Source organism: Sturnira hondurensis, unplaced genomic scaffold, assembly GCF_014824575.4.
Source record: "Sturnira hondurensis isolate 20B ecotype Veracruz unplaced genomic scaffold, ASM1482457v3 Scaffold0014384, whole genome shotgun sequence".
NCBI lineage: Eukaryota > Metazoa > Chordata > Mammalia > Chiroptera > Phyllostomidae > Sturnira > Sturnira hondurensis.
The window spans coordinates 6,846,166-6,866,383 of record NW_028087015.1 but is presented as its reverse complement, the minus strand read 5'-3'; the positions used below and the strand labels follow the sequence as shown (position 1 = coordinate 6,866,383).

Below are 20,218 nucleotides of genomic sequence, written 5' to 3'. Positions count from 1 at the left end.
TCCTTTCCTTTTCATCAATCTCTGGCATTGAAAGATATAATTTCCTGGCAGTAGGCAAGGTTAACCTAGTACAGGGAGATCCTGGGAGAAGGAGTGGGGGGTTCATTCAGTAATAGTATTTTGTACCCCTGCCTTGCCCTGGTCCATTCTGTAACAGTGTTAGAGATTTAGCTTTTACTTTCAGGTCTGTGATGGACTGTAAATTAATTTTTGTTTATGGTATGAAGTAGGAGTGTAGATTCTTTTTAAATATATTTTATTAATCATGTATTTCAATTGTCCCACTTTTCCTCCCTGACTCCCTCCACCCAGTATTCCCCATTACATCTGGCAATCTCCTCCCTAGTTCATGTCCATGTAAATTCTTTGGCTACTTCATTTCCTATACTGATCTTCCAAAATCTTTTCAAGATTTTGATTACTGTAGATTCTTTGCTTTTTCATATAAACTTTAGAATAAGCTTGTCAATTTTATGGTATAAAATCACACTGAGATGAAAATTAAAATTAATTTGAGTCTAGAGATTAATTCAGAGACAATTAAAATTTTAACAATATTGAGTCTTCCAATTCATGAACATAATATATTTCTCTATTCATTTAAGTCTTCTTTAATTTTCAGTACTGTTTTGTAGTTTTCTATGCAGAGGTTCTTTCCAATTTTTTTAAATTTACTTCTAAATATTTTATATTTTATATTTTTGTAAATGTAAGTTTAAACCTTAACTTTCAATTGCTCATTGAAAATATTTATAAATATAATTGAATTTGCACTAACTCCGACACTGACCTCACTTACTGATTCAAGTCACTTTTACTGAAATTATTTATGATGGTTACTTGTACACATGCTCATATCACCCATAAATAAAAGCCATTTATTCCTTTGCAAACTATTCTTTTTAATTCTTTTTCTTACACAATTTCCAGGAAAATACTGAATAAAGGTATAGCAAAAGATATCATTGCCTTCTTCCCAATCTTAGGAAAGCACTTACCTTAGGTAAGTACTTACCTGTAAATATAATGTTAGCCACAGGGTTGGACCTTTTTTTTGAAGATGGGATTTATCAAATATTCCTACAGGTGATACCTTGTTGGGTTAGGGGTAAGGACTGTCCTGTGCAATGTAGAATGTTTAATAGTATCCCTGGCTCCTACCTACCATATGGCAAGACCACCCTTCCTGTACTCGTCACAACCAAAAATGTTTTGGACGTTTACCCTATGGCCAAAATTATCCTTCTTTGAGAACCACTGAGGCAATAGGCAGTAGTCAAAACACACAAGAAATTCTAGTTAACATCATCAGAGATATCCTCAGGCAGCTTGCTGAGTGGGGACTCATATTTTCTTTCTTTTTTTATTGTTGTTCAATTATAGTTGTCCCCATTTCCTCCCCATTACTCTCCCCCACCTACCATATTTAGACCTACCCTATTGTCTCTGTCCATATCTCTTTATACCTGTTTCTTGATGACCATTCCTTTCTTTAATTTTTTTATTGTTTTTCAGTTACACTTCTCCCCTTTTTCCCCCATTACTTTTCCCTGCCCTGTCCACCCCTCTTCTCCCACATCTAATCCTCCCCCACCCTTGTTGTCCCTGTTCATGGGTCATTTATACGTTACTTCACTTGATCTTTCTCCCATTATTTCCCTCTCCCCTCTCCTCTCATCACTGTCAATTTGTTCTTTATTTCCCTGTCTCTGGTTCTATTTTGCCCATTTGTTTATTTTGTTAAATAGGTTCCACTTATAGGTGAAATTATATGGTATTTATCTGTCACCACTTGAGCTGCAACCTGACTAGCTCAATTCCACTAACTACTTACACCCCTTAGTCCATTCAGGGGCTCTGGCTCATTATTTTAGGAACAGTGTGAACCCAAAGAATTAGCCAGCACCTCCAGGATATTGTATTATAGCCCTAGGGAGGAGGAATTTTCAGGCCTCCAGGCTTTCCATGTCTGTCAGAGACCACACAGAATGAAGACAGCCTTGTCTTCATCTCCGTTATTTGGTTTTCCTGAAGAGTTAGATCTAAGGTCTTAAGAGATTTTCTCATGTCCAATTAAGTAAAAGGCTACTACTTTTTTAAAAGACTCATTAAATTTGCTTTTTAAAACAGCCTTACACATACACTCTTTTTTCTAATAAGTATCATAAATGCTCTTCAAAGGTAAAACACTTTGGAAAAAAACTTTGAGAAACTCAGCATACTTTAAGAGACCCAACCCTACTATGTGAACTTCGCAGTGAGCCCATGTTTCTCGATCTCTGACACATGGGACTGCACAAGGTCTATCATACACTGAGTAAACTTACTGCATGTTTCAAATATACACATTTCAGTTTTTCAAATATTTTTGATGTTTATAAAATGTAAAGTAATATAAAAGGAACTTTTTCTGATCAAATACTTTTGTAATTCATAGATACTAAAGATAATTAGTGTCCTGCACAAATGTTTGCAAAATGACCATTAGAAAAGGTGGGGAACAAGAGGGCTAGGTAAAAGCAGAAATACAAAGTAAAGAAAGTTACGAGCATGGAGAAATAGGATTCATTAGAGAGTTTTCTAACATCCGTTATGAACGGAACTGGTTAACATAGGTATGGGAACACACTCTGAAACTTAAAATGTGGAGAAAGAAAAATAAACAGTTAAATGAAAATTAACACATCTATAAGTGCACTAGTGCCCAAATGTGTTATAATTCTGGACATCACTTCAACTTTATCACCAAAGTGATGTTTTTAATTATTCTATCTTGTAAGGAAATTATCTTCCCATGAGATTGTGCTTCCAACTGCATAATAAACACAGGATTTCAATTGCTAAAATATACTTTATGATATAACTAATTGTATTATTATACAACCAAAGGTAAGTAGGTTTGCCTTCACATAAGAAGCCAAAGCATTTTTATTTATAAAAGGGAATTTCAATTCTAAGCCACTTTTGCAGGAAATTCCAATAATGAGATTTTACTGTGGAAATGTTAACACAGTATAGCTTCAGGACATGCTTAATTTGGGATATCTAAAGAAGAAACATCTTCAAGATGTTCCAAGTATGAAGCCCACTCCAGTTGTAAATGACTCATGTTTATGGCTGTGATTAACAAACTGCCAGTGCATTCAACTATAGAGCAGGGTTTTTAGCTAGTTCAAGTGTGCGTTCAAAATAATGAACTCCCAGGGTATCCAGTTCTTTTTGTGATTATATTTCAAGTAATTCATCTACTTGAGTAAAAACTATGAATTTTTTATTTGGCCATGGTTTATATGTAATTTGACAATTATGTTGTACCTTCCTTCAGATCAACAAACATCTACCAGCAAAACAGAAGGAAATTATGGGGAAAAATCTCAATTAACTGAGCAGGTAATTGAGTAACTGCCTACTATCCCACTAACACAAATGTGTTTACCTAAAAGATCAGAGACATTATCTACCTTCATAGCCATTTAGAAGAAAAATCCACGTTTTTTCCAAAATGGAGTATAAACACATTCCTAAAACATTTTCAAATAAATGTATTATTCCTCTGAAATTTGATTTAAAAAAATACACAACTGAAAATAACATACAGAGAATACTTAAAACAAGTCAGAAGTATGGAATAAGAATTACTACATAAGGATACATAATTAGGTGACTATTTAAAAAATGCAATTGCACACTCAAATAGACATTCACTAACCTCCACCATTTTTCCTCCCACTTCAACTCCTCAATTTCTTCCTATGTCCCCTATGTCAATTTTAACCCCATATCATTTTTTTCTCCACTAAGAATAATTTGTTGACTGGTCCCATCTCTATAACACATTCAGTTCAATTATGTTTTCTCATTAATGTAACAGTGAGGATGATTTGTGCAGCTGTTATGACCCTTCATTTTTATTTTATTTTATTATTATTATTATTTTTAAGATTTCATTTATTTATTTATCTTTAGAGGGGAAGGGAAGGAGAGAGGGAGAGAAATATCAATGTACAGTTGCCTCTCATGGGTCCCCTGCCGGGAACTGGCCTACAACCCAGGCCTGTGCCCCAACTTGGAATCGAATTGCCATTGTATGGTTCACAGGCCCACGCTCAATCCACTGAGCTACACCAACCAGGGCTGACCCTTCATTTTCTACTCATGTACCTTTGCAAGTCAATGACCCAAGGGAAATTCTTGTTCTTTAGTTGTATCTTCCATCAGAATAAGAAAAACATAACCAAATATATGAAAGACATTTCAACTGTATTACAATGGATTCAAATGCAGTGCAACTGTGTTACATTTTCATAGTTTTAGGTCTCCATTTTACTTTACTCATTTGTGGCACTGTTACATCAAAAAAGGAAAGGCAGACAGGAAACTATTCATATTTTAATATTACTCATAGGGTTGTATCTTAATTCTAGGTAGACAAACAGATGTGAAAATTAAATGACTAGCATGCAATCTCTAAATAAAATGTTTCTTTTTCTCAGCCTTATAATAGGAGATCCTGGTTCAACTAGCTTCTGGCCAGCACCCTTTATGTTGCCCCTCTCAGCTTATCACTAAAACTATTAAAGACAAGTGAGCCACTTCTTTCACACTCCATTCAGAACACTGAGACACGAACTGAGGGCCAGTGAATGGCTAGAAGATCAAAATGACAGGTAAGGACTCAAATCAGAATGTGTCAAAGAAGCATAGGTCCTACAAATATAACACTTAAAATACTCCATCAGGAAGACCACCCATGAGCTACTGAATCACCTCATCTGTGAATTCCCCAAACTGACCCACTGGTACCCTCAATGCTCCACAAGCATAATACAGACACACACTCTTGTCCCATGACTGGTTTACTCTTTGTGTCCCCAAGTGTGAGGAGGGTGAGAGTGAGCCTTTGCAGGGTTCTAGTGAACATGGCAGAAAGCTGGCCTGACTCCGCAGGAGTGAAAGAAGATACACAAACCCAAGCATTCGGCACCGCCCCAGGGGAAGCAATGAGGAAACTGCCAGCACATGGCCTGGCTTTTCAGGATTGACAAAGGCATACACTCTGAAAAATTCCTTCATAAGAAGGTGTTCTACGTGGAAAAGGTATATCATAGAAAAAAATGAGAAAACCTCAGAATTCTAAACAAGACTAAAGGAAAGTGCTTCTCTCTCCAAGCCAGTCAGTAAAGAATGGAGAGCTGGCTGCTTCTTCAAATAAGAAGACAGCAGTGCAAGGCTTCAAGGAGCAGAAAAAAAGAAGGAAATGTGACACCACAGAATGAAAACAATTTTCCAGTAACTGCCCCCCAAAAATAAAGATCTGTGGTTTTCCTGATAGAGAATTCAAAATAGTTGTTTTAAGGGAGTTCAGTGAACTATAAGAAAACAGAAAAATCATTTAACAAAATCAGGAAATAATACAAGAATACAATAATACAAATTAAAAAGTTAACAAAGAAAAATCATAAAACAAGAACTAACCAGAAATTCTGGAGCTGAAAAATACAATGGGTGAAATAAAAAAAATAATAATGAGCATGAACAGTAAATTTGATGAAGCAGAAAGAATCTGTGAAGTAGAAGACAGATCATTTGAAATTATCTAGTTAGGAGAGAAAAAAGAAAAAACAATTTTTAAAAATTGAAGAAAGCCTATGTGAACTAAGGAATATTATAGGGAGAGACAATCTATGCATTATGAGAATCTCAGAAGAGGGAGAGGTGAAATAAACACAAAGCTTATTTAAAGAAATAATGGCTTGAGATCATCTCAGATCTAGGGAGTGATCTGAGTATGCAAATTCATGAAGCTCATAAGCCCTCCCAGATTCTCAATTCAAAATGACAATCTTCAAGACGTTTTACAATAAAACTACTTAAAATCAAAGACAACGAGAAAAAAGTCTCACGTACTCGAAGATTCCCATAAAGCTACCAGCAGATTTCTCAGCAGAAAACTTCCGGGCCGGGAAAGAGTAGGATGATATTTTAAAATTGCTGAAAGATGAAACTTCCAACCAAAAATACTTTACCCAGCAAAGTTATTCTTTAGAGATGAAGGAGAAAGAAAGACCCAATGGACAAAAGGTGAGAGAGTTCATCACCCTGAGATTCATCTTACAAAAACACTAAAAGAAGGTCTTTGAACTGAAATGAAATTATGTTAATGAATAACATGAAAAAATAAAAACAATATATCTATATATAGTCAAATTCAGAAACTCTTACAATGTCATATAGTAATGTGTTAATTACCTAACCCTAGTTTAACAGTTAAAGAATGTAAGTATTAAAAATAACTGTAGCTAAAATAATTTGTTAGTAGATATACAAAATAAAATGAGATAGATTGTGACACTGAAAATATAAAATATAGCCCTGGCCAGGTGACTCAGTTGGTTGGAGAGCCATCCATGCACCAGAAGCTTGCCAGATCAATTTCCAGTCAGAACACACACCTGAACTGCAGGGTCGATCCCCCATTAGGAGGCAACCTACGGATGTTTCTCTCTCACATCAGTGCTCCTCTCTCTCTCTCTCTCTCCCCTCCCCTCCCTTCCCCTTCTCCCCTCTTAAAATCAATAAACATATTCTTGGATAAGGATTTAAAACAATAAAATGTGGGCAGCAGGAGTAAAAGGGTAAAGTTTTTATGTGGTATCAAATTCAAGTTTTATTGGCTTAAAATACATATATATATATGTATTATGTTTTATGTAAGCCTCATTATAACCATAGGGCAAAAGCCTAGAATAGACACACAAAAGTAAAAGAGAAGGGCATCAAAGCACACTACCACAGATAATCAACAAGTCACAAGGGAAGACAGCAAGAGAGGAAGAAAGGAACAGGAACTGTAAAACACCCAGAAAACAATAATGGTATAAGTCCTTACCTATCAATAGTTACTTTAAATGTGAGTGGGTTAAGTTCTTTAATCAAAAAAATATAGAGTCACTGAATAGATTAAAAAAATAAGACGCAACCAAACACTGCCTACAAGAGACTCACCTCAGTTTTAAGGACAAACATAGGCTCAAACGGAAAGGATGAAGAAAGTTATTCCATAAAAATGAAGACTCCAAAAAGGCAGAATAGCTACACTAAAGTCTATCAGGCAAAATAGACTTTAAATAGAAAACTGTAACAAAAGCCAACAAAAGTCATTATATAATGATAAAGTGGTCATAATAACTGTAAATGGATATGTACCTAGCATAGGAGCTTCTAAAAATATTAACCAAATTCTAACAGATCTGAATGGAAAAATAGAAAACTAATATGCAAAGATACTTCAGCATCTACAAATCAATTGATGTGATATACAATAACAAAATAAAATATACAATAAAAGCATTTGACAAAAATATCTCACTCTTACTAAAATGAAATCATCACTAAGTATAATACATAAATCTAAGAGTCCTTGTATATTTAAACAAAAATGTCACAACTAAATAAATTACAAATACTTGAAACAATGAAAGAGGCATAATTATTATTTTCCATATTAATTTTTTAATATCAAAGGAAAAAGATACAATGAAAGTTATACCATTCTAGCTAATAAAGCATATTAGAAACCTATAGTGATGAAAACCTTCAACCAGTATTATGATATGATAGTAGCTCCAGATTAGTCGCCAAAAATACATGTGCTAAATGTGTACACTATAAAATCTTAACATAAGAAAATGTGATATTTCAAATCACTAAAGAAGGTATAGGTTAATCACAAGTTATTAAGGAAATTAGCATACACATGTCTAGCAAGCACTCAGGTCATAAGGAGAGAAGCAAAGTTCCGAAGGTTAGCCTCCAAACTGAGCCAGACAAAATCATTTGAAATTAAACAGCTCATTGACACTGCCAACAGAACTATGAATATGCACATACGCATCGAATGTGTCTGTATCTACTAATCCACCCTTTCCTTCCTTCCCTGTCCTTCATTTGCCACTGTCTATGCCTCACACTACATTAGAAAAGAGGAAATACTCACAGTGTCCCCACAAATTATGCCCCCAAAATTAACCAAAACAGTATAGCAAGGGGAGTAAAAATCTCTTTAAAAATCTTTCTCTTTTCATCAGTTATCTTTCTTGTGTGTTGAAAGAATGGAAGAAATGTCAAGCTACACTCAAAGATCCTGTATTATGTATGCATGTATGTGTGTGTGTGTGTGTGTGTATATATATATATATATTTATATGTATAAATAAAGAGGCTCAGTGTGTACTCTGTGGACTGGCTCACTAGACTCAAATTTTATTGTTCACTAATTGTGTGACCATGGACAAACTACTTAGTTTCACTAAGCCGATCTAAAATGGGGGTGGTAATACCTAACCTCATAGGTTACTATGTGAATTAAGTGAGATAATCCTTATGAAATCTAGTTTTGCAGCCAAAGTAATACCTCAGGGTGTACCTAAGATATACTCAGAGGTTATTATTTTCAAACAAACAACATAAGATTGCCTTGAGCCTCCTGTAAGACTACACAGGAGGGAGGGAAAGAGTTCATCATGGTCTCTTCGAATAGCCCTGCTCGCCAGCATCCCCATCAAAGGGCAATGCAGCCCCAGAGTGAACACTAGGGTTTATCCTCCATAACAAGGGAGCCAGCAGAACTTCCTGAGACGAGCCAAGATGGCAGCATGCGAGGGGCCTTTCCTGTGGAAGCACACCGAAACTAAGATCCCCTCTAGTCTAAGCCACTGCATGCCACCACACACCTTTCCAGGTGTAAATCTTTAATGGAACAACCCAGTTAAGATGTGAAGAGGAAACATGACTCCACAGAGGGCCTACCATCGTTCATATCAACCCTCCCAAAAGTCCAATTTAAAAGTTTCCTTAATATTATACACTTTCTTTAGGTATTCCCAATAGTCGAACTCATTGATTCACTCTTTCCCACTTGATCTCAAAATCAAGTGTAAGGATTAGCTATTATTTAAAAACAACTCCAGGAAAATTGTTGTTAAGGCAAATTTGCAGAAACTGCTTGATACAACCTACTAAAGTTGAACATATACCTACTATGTCCCACCTATTTCACTCCCCGGTTTATGCCCAATAGACATGGGTACATGTGTATAAAAAAAAACCTACAAAAACTGGGCATAGCAGCATTATTTGTAATAGCTCCTAAGTGTAAATAACCCAAATTTCCATAACCACAGAATGAACTCATAAACTGTGATATAGAAAATATGTAATACTATACAACAATAAAAATAAACAAACTACTATTACTCTCAACAATATTTTCTCCAAATGCAGGCAATGGTTCCAGCCTTCTTGTACAAAAGTTCAATCCTGTTTAATGGTCATTACGATCCAAAGTTCTGGTTTTAGGAAACAATTCACCTGGCAGTTCATCTAGCCCTAGTCACTGAGAGATTTAGGCAAAGTGACCCTCTTCCATGCAGTGACTGAGTAAATAAATGGAGGCAGAAGGGGACACAATGTGGGCTCTGTTGTCAGCACCTGGTTAAGTAGACAAAACTTCTCTGAAGTTTGATAAGGTTTCAGTCACTCTTTCTGAGAAGAGCCAGTTCTGCCGTCTCTCCAGGGGATAAAGGGAGTGTCCTAGAAACAGAATGTCACTCCTGAAGGGTGAGTCTCCAGGCAAATGGATGTAACTACAATAAAGAAGAGACTAAGTTTTCCATGAAAGAAATATTAATCTGATACCTTAATGCTAGAACTGCTTTGAAAAAGTAATTAATGATTCAGTTATGATGGCAATTCATTCCCTCATTGTATAAGTATTTATTAAGTATCTTTTATGTGCTAGGCATGTGTTAGATGCAGCAATACAATGATAAACAGGAGACACACAAAAACCTGCCCTCAAATGGGGCTACAGTACAGCAAGAAAAACAGATAAATCAGCTAAAACTTCCAAGTGCACAGATAAGAACACATGGGGGAAATTGCAAAACTAGTTTATAGCAGGAGTTAGGAGAGTGTTCCAGGGCATTCTGCCAACAGCAGAGAATGGTCTGGGCATCTCAGATAAGTGGGGAGGGACCTCAAGGAGAGACAAAGCTGAGGAAGAGCACAGCCAAATGTTCCTGGATGAGCAGCAGGAACGGGCCACACGTGTAGAATAACCACAGCACAGGAAGGCCAAGGAGGGGGCCATGCCAACAAAGTGCCAACCAACCCATGAAAGGCAGGCATTTTGACAACCCCTCTTGAATCACCTTAATACCCCAAGTTTGTGTCATTTTAAGGGAAAAAAACTGCAGCAAATATGTGTGTGTTAATATTTGCTCTGAATAAAATTTCCTTCTGGGACACTGGAGTCTATGCTAGCTAAAAAAAATTGCAGCAACTTACCAGGCTGACTAGTGTGGCATGAGCCCAGAAAGCCATAATATCTAGGTGAGATCAGCACACTTAATAGTATGATGGATCAAGAGCAAAAAGTCCCCTTCATCACATTTTACATGGAACTTCCCACCTATACCACAGTTACACTCTATATCCTATTAATAGTAAAGGCAGACAAATAATGTGATCCACAATCTTAGTTACTCAACCAATCTTCATGCATATCATCGTGTGCCAAGGTTCTGGGGAGAAGAGAGAAGATGTAAAGGCAAAGATGCTGAAAACGGGCAACCTAAAAAGTGGAAAAAAACACACACTTTGCAATCCAATAAACTAATGTTTAAATCCTGACTCAACTACTTACAAACAAGAATCCTTTTCTTCTTTGAAGAAAGTTACTAACTTGGGTTAGTAACTTAACTCCTCTTAGCCTGATTCCCATAATGATCAAACACTGCCCTGGAGTGTTCTGCAGGATTAAATAAGATAATGTGTGCAAAGCACTTAGGAGAAGTTTTAGGCCAGAGTGTAGTGATTCAGAAAAAGCTGGTCCTCCAGGCTGTGGTCCACTCCATTCCTCTTTGCACTGACTCACTCCCTCACTGGGATTTGCAAGCACAGATAGGGACACCACAGTTTGGCAGCCATCTGCCTTTCCTGCCCCTGCAAACAGCTGCCCCTTGGTCGCCATTTGTGTGGAGTGCAACCTGCTTTGAAGAAGAGACCCATGTCTTGGCTTAGGACCATTTGGACAGGAAATTCCATCCAGGGTCCAGATGCCCTGACCATGAGCTATAAAAGGGAAGGACATGATTCCTTTCTCCCACAAAATCTTTACTCAGTGGGAAACAATGTGAGCAGAGGAGGACTAAATTAGGGTTCCCTAACGTGCTGGGCCAGGCAGCTCTTGCCCAATTCAAAGGGCAGTACAATTTGGGAGTAAATGCTATAGGAGTATGGGAATTTTTAAGAAACCATCTTTCTAGCAGACTATTTCACTTGCTGTGTTTCTACAACAATCTGCATCTTTATAGCTATTTTATGGTAGTGCTACTTATGTTCTTTCCTCTTCTGGTTTGAAACTCACTCTGAATCTCTTAATAAGTCTAAGGTCTTGAGGTATTTGCTGATTGCTCTGTATATCCCACAATATTCTTTGGATAAAAGAAATAAAATCTAACCTAAACTGTGTTCATGATGGTTGCTATTAGTCAGTGTATGGATTTAAATAAATATTTCAGCTACTGTTAATTATATTTTATATGATAATTTTAGAGGTGAGAAAAGTTCTAGAAAGCCAAGACTAAGTCCATGAAATAATTACCACAAAACTATAAGCTAAAATCAATGTCTGCCAAGACTAATGGATTCTTACCTATCTTTATGGCCACATAATTGTCTAAAACATATTTATTCAAACTAAAAACAAAAACAAATTTTTAAATAGCCAATTTAATGGTCATATATAGCTACAGCCCTGATTCACAGAAAATAATCCTTTGACTAACCATGAAATAGTCAGAAGAAGATAAGTAAGGATCCCCCACACAAAAGTCAAAGGTTAGAATACTCTATGCTCGGAAATGAGTACCCATGCTCTGATTCATGGTAATCCAGGTAGAGGATCCTGGCATTCTGGGATGCAATGTTTGGTACAAGCTGCCCAAACCGAGGTTGCCTCCAGGGGCAGGGCAGTAAGGTCAGTGAGTGGCAAAGTCGAAAGCAGAGACAAATGGCCACGGCCTTCTCCTGGGTCGCATTGTTTTACCAACCTCTCAACAAGAGTGTTCTCATCGGTTTTCCCAGTTCACGTATGACTCGCTCTCCTCGCTGATTCACTGCAGGGCTCATCTCTGAAATACAGATGCTAACCTGCTGAAATATTCCAAGGTTGAAAGCTTAAAATACATGAAAGATGAGTAAGTGCACCTGGGGCTCCAAGGACTAATGCCATAAAACTGTCATTATTCCCCACCAAACGTTATTTCACCCACTCACTTGATGTGCATCTGTGGCTCGTTCGCACTGCATATGGCTGTGGACAGAAAATGCCTCATTTCCAAACCAGCACAGTGGGTCTGGGAGGCTTCTGCTGCAGTGTTGGCTCCTTTTTAGTTTTAGCTCCAAACCTCGTCACCCTAACATAAGGACGCAGAACAAGCCTCCATGAGGGCTCAGAAAGTTCCAAATCTGTGGCTCACTTACTAATGTGTGGCTTGAACGCATTACTTGGAAGTATTATTTAAAAATCTAAATTGTCAAAAGCATCTATTCTATATCTCTGCTACCTTTAGACATGGCCATATTTTCAACCAACCAAAGGAAGGTTTATCCTAGATGAAAAGGACTTCAGGGCAAGAGTCCTTTGCCCCAAAGAGAAGGTTCCCTCAGTCTCCCCCAGCAGCCCTCCTAGGTAGTTGAAACCTTTGTCAGGAATTACTTATATTCTCAACACAATGCACACTGCCCTTCAGTCTGTTTGCTTCTCTCCTGAGCACTTAGAACATGAGGGTGCTCTGCCCCCATCCACTCTGCTATCTTTAACAATTCACAATACTGAGCAACTAATTATTACAGTTTCTACTTCCCTTTACTGTTCTTGGCTGAATATTATTTCATTAATTCACTCAATGAGAACTTACAGAATAAGTTTCTAAAACACTAAAAGGAATGAAAAAAACAAAAAAAATTCATTTCTATTTTAAGCTTAGAATACAGTTCAGGGGGAAGAACATTAAAAATGTAAATAACAATATAAAAGAGACTGTAGTTAACTTCTGACACACAGAGTCTAAACAAGTAGCACAAGCACTAAGATGGAATAAACAACTATAGATGGGGTGGGGGCGGGCAACAACGCAGGGGTGGAAGCAAGTCCCATAGAGCAGTTGTGGGTGCATGAGCTGGGTGAAAGGAGAAGGTTTGTCAGAGCAAGGGTCTCTGAGCTTTTTTTGTCTCCTTTGTAAGCCTAAAGTCTTCACAACCTTCTCACAACATTTTTAAATACAGAAAATAAAATACATTGGATCACAGAGGAGATCAATTATAGCCATTTATTCTGTAATGCCTTGAAAACATGAATTTGTTCCAATGCAATTGATCCATTAGGAAACAATTGGGGAGTCACACAGTATGTTTGCTTATGCATCATTCCATCCACAAAAAGCACACAGTGAATGCCAAATCAGTGCCCTCGGAACCTAGCCACATAGGAGTACATAAAGCACACAAACATGCACACCCCGAACTTCTACCAACTTCCCCAGTTCACCACAGATGTTGTCAGCTGTACCCGTCCCACTTGTTGCTACTGCTACAATTTTCCATCTGCATTCAAACCACCCTGTTTCACGATAACTCACAAGACTTGTGACCACAGCACATTTCAGGTATTTTTCAAGGTAAGGTACCGTATTTATTCTAGTACCTATGTATTTCTTTTCTGTAGTAGTAGATAAGGCTACTTTATTCAGTGACTGATCCATGTAATTGCCAAGGCCACTATGTATGGGTAAGAGCGGCGGAGCTTTATTGCTTGATCTCTTCCTCCTCGAACAGAGTTTTGACGATTTCCTCTTTCCTGGCCTGGAACCGCTCTCCCTGGCGCTTCCTTGCTCTCAGACAAGGCAGGCCTTAGCCTGGTCCGCCTTCAGCTTGTGGAAGTGTTCCGTGAGAATCCACTTGTGTTTTAACACATTACCCTTCACTTTTAGGTCCAGGCTGTGGTACACGTAGCCGTCAATCTTCTTCAATGCATGGTATCTTCTGAATAACCGGCAAGGAATCCCCATCCTCCTCATCCAGGCCACTTTCTTGGGCATTCGAGCATGAGCAGTACCCTTCCGCTTACCTATGTCCGTATGCCTGACCTTCCTGTGGACCAGAGTATTTTTTCGGCATGGAGCCTGGGAATGGACAGTCACAGGCTTCTGGATGACCACCCCATCTTTGATCGGCTTCCAAATCTGCTGACGGGAACTGGCATTGGCAATTTCATTGGTCTCACTGGGGTCCAACAAGACCTTCTTTTTGCCACAGCAGACGACACCAGAGGTAAGCCTCTTCTGAAGCCTGAGCATACTCATAAAGGTGAATTTATGTATTTCTTAAACACAACATAAAACCATATATAATGTGCTACCATTTTATCATAAAAAAGAAGCCTCACAAAAGTGTTTTATTGACCAAGGTTTTGGGTGTTATGCCTCGAACTCCATGTTTCCCATGAACCCTGTGGCTTTCATAGTGTGATTTTGCATAGCAAGGTGATCCTAGGAACATGCATATTGCACTAGAGTAGAACTGACTGTATATTTTTAATATTTTCAAAACAAATGTATAAAATAGTAATACATATGCTTTTTTAATCAACACATTGAATTACAAGGCCCGGTAGCTTGCCAAATAAACTATCATAATTTAAACATATGCACATAAATGACATGTAGAGATACTCATACCTGTAATATGACATGAGAATACTGTGATTTCATTCGTGAAAAAGCCACAGGTAGGTACTACTAATACTCCTATGGTTTGCTACCAGTTGATAATTGAAGAAAATGTTAAATTTCAGTAACACATTCACAATAATAATGACACAATTTTCCCCATCCAATTTCATTGATGCCCTAAATTTCTTCTTTACTCTCCAGGTGAAAACCCCTGTTAAAGACAGAGCAGAGGGTGAGGAGCATTTCTATCAAAGAAATTGAAGTAGGCCAGAGCACTATGTAATGGGGATGGTCTAGCTGAAACCAATCATGATGGAGAGGAGAAGAGGGAAGGGGAGGATGGGAAGAGGAGAAAAGAGAGAACATACAAAAATGCAGTGTGGGCCAATATCCAGTCCAGATATGATTCCCTCATGACTTTTACAGGTAAGAGAGTTATGCCACCAGGGTCACCCTTCCTGCCCTAGTCATGTATCATGTATCAGTATCAAGCCACTGCCTCACACTGATATCATCAGCCAACGTTATCATAACTGAATGTGGTCATGCCTTTCCAATGTGAATTTGTCCATATGCTTTTTCTTCCCCAAGTCTGATATAACAGAAAGATCACTTGAAATTTTTCTGTTCCCTAAACATCAATTTTATCTTCTTGAAGACTTGGTTATATAAACATGTCCTCTATTCATCATAAAAAGACAAATTTCGATACCTCATATGTGATCCCAGTTGATTAATAGTACCCTATTCATAACTGCTTCCAACCTGATAATAGCCCACCACAGTCCAGAACTCAGTGAACCCACCTAATAATTAACATCTTTCAATTTTAGAACTAACAGTATTAACTTGCTCATCTTCTCAGGTTATGAGGGGTGGATAGAATAGTCATTATAAATCACATTGTAGATCTCAGGCAAGATTTATTGCAAGTATGTCAGCAACTACACAGTAATGTCATTAAGCATCAAAATATCTGAATCACCTCCTGCTCTGAATCTATGCCAAGCCCTGTCACTGGGTTTACACAAGACATGTCTTCTCATGCCCCATCTGCAGAGTCCTTGATCTATGTCCCATGTGGATTCCTGTTTTAGGAGGCATATGCCCAGGTTATCAAAGTTACTGCCCACAGAGAGCTGTTGAGCTAACTCAGCTGTGGTGGTGGAATTGGAAAGAACTCTGAAGGAGAGGGACCTGGTTCTTTGCAAACATATGAGTGACTTTTCCTGCTTTAGTTTTCAGTGATTCTGACACTTCCCAAATAAGCATAGAGAAAAGGGGAGGAATTGATAACACTCTGGACTCCCTAACTCTTTTATCAGAGCTGTTCAGCTTCTGTCTGCTTTATGTCTATGTATTCCATGAGACTTTAACCAAAAGTTAAAGTCTACACTGAAAACCAAAATAAAAAGTTAAACACCACTAAACAAGATGACCTTCAAGGTCCTTTCCAGTCCCAGCATCTTAGAGCAAGATGCACAAAGGGCCTGTTCAGAGAGCATAAGCAGGCATCCATGCTTCTGTGATAAGAAATCAAAGATCCCTACCACAAATCCCCTCTTTTCCATAATTTGCATCTCCAAACCTAGGGGGACAAAGATGCTATTTGTAAATCATTAACTGATAGAATTAAGATGCTAAACCATCTGGGGTGGGGGCTACTATATTTTTTTCATGACCATTTATCATCTTTAAACTCCCTCACCCACAATCACCACACTGCTGTCCATGTCCATGAGTCCTTTTTCTTTTTTTGCACAATCCTTCCACCCGCTAGAGCTGTAAGCCATCTCTCTATCCATGAGTCTGTCTCTACTCTGCTTATTAGTTCAGTTTGTTCATGAGATTCCACATACAAGTGAAATCACATGGTACTTGTCTTTCTTTGACTGGCTTGTTTCACTTAGCATAATGTTCTCCAGTTCATCCATGCTATTGCAAAAGGTAAAGTTTCCTCCTTTTTTTATAGCCAAGTAGTATCCCATTGTGTAAATGTACCATAGTTGTTTTATCCACTCATCTACTGATGGACGCTTGGGCTGCTTCCAGATCTTGGCAATTGTAAATAACACTGCAATGAATACAGGAGTGCTTATATTCTTTCAAATTAGTGTTTAATTTTTCTTCGAATAAACTCCCAGAAGTGAAATTACTGGGTCATGGGATTAATAGCCGAAATTTATAAAGAACTTACAAAACTCAACACCAAAAAAAAAATAAAGCAATCCAATCAAAAAAATGGGCAAAGGACCTGAATAGACATTTCTCCAAAGAGAACATATACATGGCCAATTGACATATGAAAAGAAGCTCCATGTCACTAATCGTCAAAGAAATGCAAATTAAAACTGCAGTGAGGTATCACCTCATACCTGTCAAAGTGGCTATCATCAATAAATCAACAAACAGCAAGTGCTGGCAAGGATATGAAGAAACAGGGACACTTTTGCACTGTTTTGAGGAATGAAGATTGGCGCAGCCAATCAAGTATAATTTCAACTCCTTAACAGTTAAGGAGTAGTTACGTTTGTATAGTCCTAAAATTATATTTGGCCCTTTGAAGGCAACAGGAGGCTGATGTGGCCCCAGGTGAAAATGAGTTTAACACCCCTGCAATAATATAAAAATAAACAGAAGCCAGTCATTTTATATATTATCAACTTGAATCAGGAGAATAATTTACTATAAATATGTTTTTGTTGTATGGCCATCCAGAGAAACAGCAAGCAGTGTGCACTCTCTTTGATAACTCACAAGAAGTTCACGTTCTTCAGGGTGGAAATCTAGCATATGCTTCACTGTTTCCATGGCATACATTTCACGTATTTCAGAGCGCCTAATGACTTCCTGAGTTGCACTCCTCCACAACACAGCTTGGCAGCAAGCTGCCTTGATAGAATCTTATATTGGTTTACAAACTGGAACACTGAGAACCTTGGTCTTCAGAGCAGTCTTGCATGTAACATTCATGTACAATCAAGTGAACTTCTTGTTCCATACAAAAACCTCATCCTCATCTCCTTTTATGTTTTCCCAGAGTATCTTCATAGTGGGTTGATGTTGCTGATGATGCATGACCTTTTTTCTTGCATTTTCCTTCTCTTTTTTTCATTTTCTGTATGCTAATTTCTCACTTAACCTCAACTTCAACAGTGCCTACAGTGGCCATAACCATCTGAAATAGGATTTCCAGATAAAATACAGGATGCCCAGTTACATTAGAATTTCATATAAATGATTAATAATTTTTAGTATAAGTATGTGCTATTCTGATTTTCAAATACTGGTAACTCTATAGCTACACAAAAATGCACTACCCATACTTTTCTATTTCCACAGGAATAAAACATTGTTCAAAAAAGTTGTAAAAATATATGCTAACTGCTTCAAATATAAATTTTATAGATCAGTGGTTTCTATGAGCTGGGAGTGTGAAGACATTTTGGCTACAAAGGGGCACAAGGGAATATTGAGAGTGATCCAACTGCACAAATATCATGATTCTGGTGGTGTTGACATGACTCTGCACTCATTGTGATTATAGAATTGTACAGTAAAAAGAGTAATTTTACTGTAATTAAATAACATCTAAGGAAATATGACTCTAAATAGTAGAAAATATATGTATACTACTCAATTTCAGGTGGACGTTACACATTTCCTATATCATTTTATTTCAACCAAGGTATCAACAGAGTAAATGTCCTACAACAGCTATTTCAGTTTTAATTCTTTTTAAGTGCACACTTCCAACAGCACATCCCCCTCTGAAAACAGATTTGTTCATTCATGCAATATGCATCTAGTATTAACTGGATCTATGCCAGCCTCTAGAAACACAAAGAAGAAAATAGAGTTCCTACCAAAAAAAATCACTCACTGGATAGTAGACAAAGATACATTAATTTAACTTTTTTAAAAAGACATAGAGTTAAAAATTATATAATTACNTCAATTTCAGGTGGACCTTACACATTTCCTATATCATTTTATTTCAACCAAGGTATCAACAGAGTAAATGTCCTACAACAGCTATTTCAGTTTTAATTCTTCTTAAGTGCACACTTCCAACAGCACATCCCCCTCTGAAAACAGATTTGTTCATTCATGCAATATGCATCTAGTATTAACTGGATCTATGCCAGCCTCTAGAAATACAAAGAAGAAAATAGAGTTCCTACCAAAAAAAAATCACTCACTGGATAGTAGACAAAGATACATTAATTTAACTTGTTTTAAAAGACATAGAGTTAAAAATTGTATAATTACAAGGTAGAGGAATAGCAAGCACAAAACTCTCTTTGATAACGCAGGAAAAAATCAAAATGCTTGAGCTCAGCCTTTAAACTAGAGGGTTATTCAGTTGGATAGAGGAGAACAAGTACCCAGGGAAAAGAAGCAGAAGATGAGCTGAACAGGTGGGTCAGCACAAATGATGCAAGCCCTTGTCATTCAGTTGCTGTCACAACTCTTGGCCTGTCGGAACACAAACTGACTGCAGCTAGCTGAAGCAGAAAAAGTGTACTCTGCTGAAAGGTCATGCTGGTTCACGGAATCAATGGAAGGCTAAAGCACCAAGTACAGAAAATGGACACAAACAAACCTGGGGTACCCCGGATGCCAAGGAGCAAAAAACACAAGAGCCATCCTGTAGCAGGAATAATGACTGGGATGTTGTTGCTGCCATGGCTGAAAATCAATGGATACCACCACGGACACCACGAATCAACTCAGCAGTTCCTTGACATTGACCCACTTGCTACAGACTCAATCCCAGCAGGAGAACCTGACTGGCTGAGCCGGGGGTCCATGACTATATGTACCACCTGGCTGTCTGAGGCAGAGAGAGGCAAGAACGGCCTCCTTCCAAGGCTGTACACAACAAACCACCCAAACTTGAAAAGGGGGTTGAATCTGGGCATGCAAAAAAATGACACCTGTCATGGTAACTCTACTCTCTTTAGCACAGTTATCATTCTGAGCTTCTAATAATGGGATGCGACTGATATTTCTAATCCTGTTTCCCACAGCTGGAAAGAAAAGTTCTTCTCCTTCTCCAACTCGGTGGGTCTCATACCATCACACTTATAAGATAACACATTTAGATGGAATGATACTCTCTGGCTTCTCTTTCGAACCTGGGGTGTTCTTCTTGAGGGCTGATATTTCATGGTAGTCATCTGTCTTTCAGTTCTCCCTTGCGCTCAGCACAGGCCTTCCACAAAGGAGCTGCCTGATGCACGTTTGTGCTCCACATGGATGTGTTCCAAGGCAACTCAGCATGTGCAGTTGGAAATGTGCCACTTTCATTCGGCAGGATCAAATCTCTTCCAAATCAGACCCTTTTATTTCGGCTCACAGGCGATCCTTGCCCTAAAAGCCTTGAACTAAACCTCAGTAGGACAGATTATAAACCAGCC

General features: G+C 38.0%; 2 protein-coding genes across 4 annotated transcripts in view; both read right to left on the bottom strand.

The window, feature by feature from the left end:
• Nucleotides 1-20,218, bottom strand: part of PDE4D (phosphodiesterase 4D) — a 1,308,441-nt gene that overhangs the window by 1,148,502 nt on the left and 139,721 nt on the right. The gene's annotated exons all lie outside the window — the stretch shown is intronic.
• On the bottom strand, nucleotides 13,959-14,426 carry LOC118998633 (60S ribosomal protein L19-like). The gene has a single exon (XM_037062905.1). The coding sequence runs from the start codon at nucleotides 14,424-14,426 to the stop codon at nucleotides 13,959-13,961; it is 468 nt and encodes a 155-aa protein (XP_036918800.1).